Raw genomic sequence first — 6096 nt, forward strand, 5'->3', positions numbered from 1 at the left:
AATAAAATAAAGGTAGAAGTGTGTTATTCTTTTAGGATAATGTATTGCTGATTTGTACGTTCAAGTGTGCTGTGATCATCAGAACCCAGCTTTCACTCCTAGCTTTGTCGTCTGATTGTCCGCCAGAGATCTGCGGACTGTACATCGACTAAATAAATCATTACAACTTTCAGAAATAATGTAAATATGATTATCCCAGAGAAATTCAAGGCAACCCTGCTCCTTCTCTTTTTGTACAAGGTCTGGTTGTACCTTGAATCATCAAAATTACTTCTACAGCAATGAAATATCTTCATTTCTATTTATTTTATTACTTCCCTCTCCATCCTTCAACGAGACCTATTTGCATACAAATTTTCTCCTGGTTGCAATTTGCCTCAGTGTTTATTTTTTATTTTATTTTAATTTTGGGACAATCGGTTTAAAGCACCATTGCCTTTTTTTATTTTTTATTTTTTAAATATTTTCCCTTCTACAGTAGGTGGGAAGCAGGGGGTCTCCGGAGCTGAAATGAGTTAATGTCGACCCCCGGGGATTTCTTGCTTCCGAGATACTTAGGTCGGAAGCTGATGCCGGGATCTCTTGTGCATGTTTAACACTTTGAGTGCCGGAGAGGCTGCTGGGCCAGAGTACCACGGCTCCTCTTGTACTCCAACAAAGTGACCGCTTCCATCACTGATGATAGGACACTAGGGGAGGAGTCATCCCCTATTCTGCTCCCCATTCATTCAGATCGCGTCTGCGCAGGATGCGATCTGCCCTTACAAAACTTGAACGATTTTTTTTTACGTTGCTACTACCAGGTTGCCAGACACCCTGACGTAGTAGCCATGTCCTGTAGCACTCAAAGGGTTGAAGGTGCAGGATCACGTGGTCCAACAGGAAACCGCAAGGGATGGTGTCGCTGCTTCATATTGGGATGCAGGACCTATTATAAAACATTTTCTGTGCCCAGCCCGGGCTGCCATCGGCATCACCTTCCCATGTAGGCATCTTGGGAAGCTGAGGGGTCACTGGAGCTAAAATCCACGTGGTTCCGCTCAGCAGACCCCCTGCTTCCCACATAGTTAAAGGTAACGCCACTTTAGGTGCTCTTTATAGAGTGATGAACACTGTTTTTATGACCAGTGTCTCAGTAAAAAAATATTACTTTCTGTCCCAGTTGCCTGTCACAAAAATATATACGAGATAACTTCGTTTCAGGCTCGGTGGAAAGCGTTATGGCCAAATTTCTAATTTTAATGAATAAATAAAATCTAAACTTGAGCGGATGTTGCATGGAAGAGCGATTTCTCACTTTTATTTCAGCTTCTATATTTGCTGCAAAGTTATGGAAGAGGAGTGAAATATGGGACGTTGTGGTGGTTTGTTTGAATGTGCAGAAATTTGCTCAGATTTGCTGAGGGGTAAAAGCTTCCACCAGATTATCCTTTTCCAACATTATTCAAAGTATTGCGAAAATTGAGAAACTTTGTAAAACTTGTGATGAAAACAGCCAAATGTCTTGGAAGTCGACAAGAAGTCCTCAATGTTTGGCACACAATTTAATTTCTGGGTTAAGTTACTGCCTCTTGCTGATTTTTTGTGGGGGTTTCCCATTTTTGTGCCTCTTTTTGAAAGACAAGAATGTCCTAAATTCCCCAATGTCACAATAGTGCGGTAATATTGTGCCTTTCACTTGTCGTGCATTCACAGTGCCTCTGAATCACTAACTGTAATTTGCCCAAGAATATACTAACACAATTTTCATGGTAAGAAATATGCAATCGGGGGGTTGATCATCTTTATCTAATGTATATCGGTCATAAAACTGTTTGTCTATCCTCAAAACTACAGCGCAACCCCCTTATAACGCTGGGCTTGGGGTCCAAAGAATCACATCGCGATATAAGCGGATCGCATTATAAATAATGTACAATTGTCTGCATTGTACAATAAAGTATTTAAGATACCAATAATCGTGTTGTAAAGTATTCATAAATACGAAAACTGGGGGCCGCGCTTGCATCGCGTTATAAGCGGATTCGCGTTGTAACGGATCGCGTTATAACGGGGTTGAACTGTATATATACATTTTTGTTTTGCTCTTTTTAAAGTATGTTGCCATCATTTAGCCAGATAAACATACTGTACTGTAAGTGGCTTTAAGCATGAGTTCAGGAGGCCTGTGATGAAGAAAAATGTTTATTTCTTTAGCGTCCTCTGGCAGCCATAGCAGCTGGGATATAACTCCTCCTTCTAACTGGGGTAGGACAAGAGTTCTGACACCGGTATAATCGAGGTTGTGGGTTGTTTGCTGGTCACTTAATCTTGTTTTACCAAAGCTTGGGGAAGGATATATCTGCTTCCCACTGATCCTCCTTTTTTCTTTTCTTTTTATGTTGTAGATTAGGTTTAGCTGCTTTCTCCCTAACTGACTGCTATTACGTTGTCCACGAGGGAAGGACCACCTTCAGTGCCAGGGTCCCATTCGTAGCACCCTTTGGCTGTGCTGAAGGGTTAGGAGCCAGGCACAGGGCTGCTCCGTCAGTGGTCTGGGAACACCAAATTCCCCTCCCGCAGCCTACACTACGTGGACAGGCATCCCAGAGGGACTCCGGGGGCGCAGAGGGCCGCTGACAACACTTTGTGCTCCACAGGCATCCCACATGACTAGCAGGCAGGAAACCCAGATATTTAAAAGGCAGCTTTGGCCACTGCACATAGTCGCAGTATATGTTTTTTTGCATGGAATTTATTTAGCAGAAAAATTGAACACGCAATATGTGCCTCTGGAACTCAACAGCTTTCCAAGCAGCTTCTCTCTCTAAATCGAGCAGCCTGCCTGCATCCATTGTTGACAGCGTTACTCTGCTAGCTGCCACTGCCTTGTTAGTCTGCTCTTGCCAGCAGCTATATTGGCCTCTCTGCTCTTAAACAAAATGATTATCTGCTTCAGGGGACCAGAAATCTGAGCAGCCGCAGCCGGACTCTCGGGCTACTAATCCGAAAAAAATCAGCTGCAAAATCCAAATGTTGTGCTACCTGTGATGTCACGTTACCAGCCTCATCCTAATAGACCTAAGGGTGGTAAAAATCCTTTGGTCGTCATTGATGGTGTTGAAAATAAACTTGGAGACACCTAATTTGAGAGTGTTTTGGCTTTTTTAAAAACAAATCTTGGTTGATCCATGACCAATGGTTTCAACTTATTATCTAGTTTCAAGATGTCCCAATGTTTTTCGACTATAGAACGAATAGCATTAGCCTGTCGGCTATGTTGTGTAACAAAACACAGTGGGACATTCTGGCTCTCATCTTTTGGTCTAATTTTCTTTTTCAACAGATCAACACGTGAAGTGTGACAAGCATTTTCAAACACCCTGTATGTCCTTCTCCCTATATCCTCGCTGGCGGAATCTTAAAGCCAGTATCTTTGATTGATCAATAAACTTGTCATTATCTGAACATATACGCTTTAGTCGCAGAAACTGCGCTTTAGGAATGCCCTTAAGTAAGGGTCTCGGGTGACCACTGTCTGCCTTCAAAAGGGCTTTCCTAGAATTTGGTTTCCTAAACATATCAGACTGTATCTGACTATTCTGGTCAATATACAGTAGTAAATCCAAGTAGTCAATCTGTTGAATATGGTAAGAAAAAGTAAATCGCAAATTGAAATTATTATTGTTAAAGTGGTCCACAAACTCCAACAGTGACCCTGTGTCACCCTCCCAAATCATAATCAAATCATCAATAAATCTACGATAAAATATAATCTTATTACAAAAAGGATTGGTGTGGTTGAATATGTGCATAAACTCCCAAAAACCCATAAATAAATTGGCGTAAGATGGTGCAAAAGATGTACCCATTGCTGTACCCCGTGTCTGTAAGTAATAAAGTGAATCAAAAAGAAAATAATTGTGTGTTAATAAGAATAAAATAGATTCTATAATAAATGTGATTTGTGCTGGTGATAATTGTGATTGGTTAAAGTGTTGAGTAGCTGTGATTCCCTGTGAGTGATCAATTATAGTATATAAAGAGGTGACATCTAATGTAACCCAAAGGTAATTGGAAGACCACTTGATGTGAGAAAGAGCATTAAGTAAATCAGTGGAATCCCTAATTTATGAAGGAAGTTCGTGGACCAACGGCTGCAAAAAAATATCAATATATCTTGAAAGACCATCTCCCAAAGATCCAATACTCTAAATGATAGGCCGGCCAGGAGGGCCGACTAGAGTCTTATGGATCTTTGGGAGATGGTGAAAAATGGGGATAACTGGATTAGGCACATACATGAAGCTTCTCTCCTTTTCATTCAACACCTGTAAAATGATGCTAAAGTCTAAAATGTTCTTAATTTGTTTCAGAAAACTATCTTTGGGATCACCCTTGAGTTGAAGATAAGAATCTCTATCCTTGAGTTGTCTCATGGCTTCATTCTTATAATCAACACTGCTCTGAATGACCACAACCCCCCACTTATCAGCATTTTTTATTACCAAATTTTTGTTGTTCTTTAAAGTCAAAAGACTTGTTCGTTCTTCTTTAGTTAAATTTATGCTTGATTAGGGGAGAAGCTGTAACCAAGGGCCAGTGAATGTAAGTCACTTTCAACTAATTTTTCAAATGTAGTTATGTGTGGACCTTTAATATGTGAGGGATAGAAGATGGATTTACTCTTTAATCCTGAGTCTCGAGAGCCTGGTAGAAAAGAAGAGATATGATCAATATTCTCATCAATGTCCTGTTCTTCCAAAAGACTATTCATGTCCTGTAAAGTGCAAAGATCACGAAAAGTGGTCAATTCACATCTATCTGGAGAACCCATTGTGAGCATGGAGCACGCATATCCGGATCATCAGATGCAGTAAGTGAATTTATCTTCAATATTCACGGAGTGTCCCCAGGAGGATTGGTTTTATGTGCGGCTGTATACATTTTAGGGGTCCGGTGGCGGTCGAGAGACCTCCCCCGGTCATCCCTCTTTTGTCAATGTTGCTAACCTGTCCCCCACACTAGGGGTCAAGTCATTGGACTTTTATTCACTCCGTTTTGTAAATATTCCGAACAAATACTGGCATTGTGGAGAAATCCTTTAATTGTGGAAATATCCTTACTCTGCAGCACACGCTATTGAGGTGGTCATTCACCTCACCTCATCTCTCCCCAGTATTCCTCATCATAGAGCGTGGTTATGCCCTAGAATTCTTGTCTAGTTCAGCCAGCCTCTTAAGGGTGTGTCGCCCGCACAAAGTGATCAAGTTAAGGCAGGCAATTCAAGACCTCTGGCTCAGCTCTGCCATTCAACCGGTACAACAAAGGCTGAGCCACCTGTGCTGGAGCAGGGATAGCCTTAAAACCTGACCTGTTGGTGGCCCTTGAGGACTGGAGTTGGCTTCCCCTGTTATAGACGGTTAGAAGCACATGAATTGCTTCTTTAAACATTACAAAGTGAAATGCCCCCCACCCCCGTAGCTGAACTGTGTTGCATACCACTGTAAGTGCTGCAGGTACTTTCCTGTTCTTAAAACGCTAGTGGCATGCAAGGTAATAGGAAGTTGTCGAGGTCCCAAGGAGGTAAGTATCTAGGGAAGCTGGCGGTCCCCAGAGCAGAAATGAAGGCGGTTCTGCTCTGGATACCATCTAGTAAAATTGTAGGCGTGTAACCACATCTTACTTCATACTGCAGTAAGTATGGTCATTTTCAGGGAGGAAACCAGAAACCTGAATATAAACTGCTCATTAGAGGTCATCTTTACATCGTTATTTTAATTGGGATATCCATATGAATGGCATATTTGAAGAACGATATCCTTATTGCTGCATCATACACATTATTGTATAGATCAGGGGGGCGCAAACTTTTTTCCCTGCGCCCCTCCTGCCGGCTGTCCCCTCACTCCCGCGCCCCCCCCAACCCCAACTTACCCGCGCTCCGGCGTAATGACGTCACGTTGCCATAGCAACGTGACGTCACATGACCTCGCAGCGTCATTTTGACGCCGCGTTGCCATGGCGACGCAGGGAGGAAGCCGCCGAGCCACGGTAAGTGAGGTTTACAGAGGCCCTGCAGACTCCCCCGGCACTTCATTTAAGTGCCTTCGGGAA

At 42.5% G+C, this 6096-nt stretch overlaps 1 protein-coding gene across 2 annotated transcripts in view; it reads left to right on the forward strand.

Annotated features, from left to right (window-relative positions):
• Positions 1-5645, forward strand: part of LOC142487819 (cyclin-Y-like) — a 60038-nt gene extending 54393 nt beyond the window's left edge. For both annotated transcript variants that reach the window (XR_012799320.1, XM_075587769.1), the window contains one exon: positions 2388-5645. Coding sequence is in view for 1 of the 2 variants with exons in the window: in XM_075587769.1 (XP_075443884.1) it covers positions 2388-2392 (5 nt within the window). In the remaining variant the exon portion in view is untranslated. The remainder of the gene's footprint in view (positions 1-2387) is intronic.
• Positions 5646-6096: the final 451 nt, after the last annotated feature.

This window comes from Ascaphus truei, chromosome 2, assembly GCF_040206685.1.
Source record: "Ascaphus truei isolate aAscTru1 chromosome 2, aAscTru1.hap1, whole genome shotgun sequence".
Taxonomy (NCBI): domain Eukaryota; kingdom Metazoa; phylum Chordata; class Amphibia; order Anura; family Ascaphidae; genus Ascaphus; species Ascaphus truei.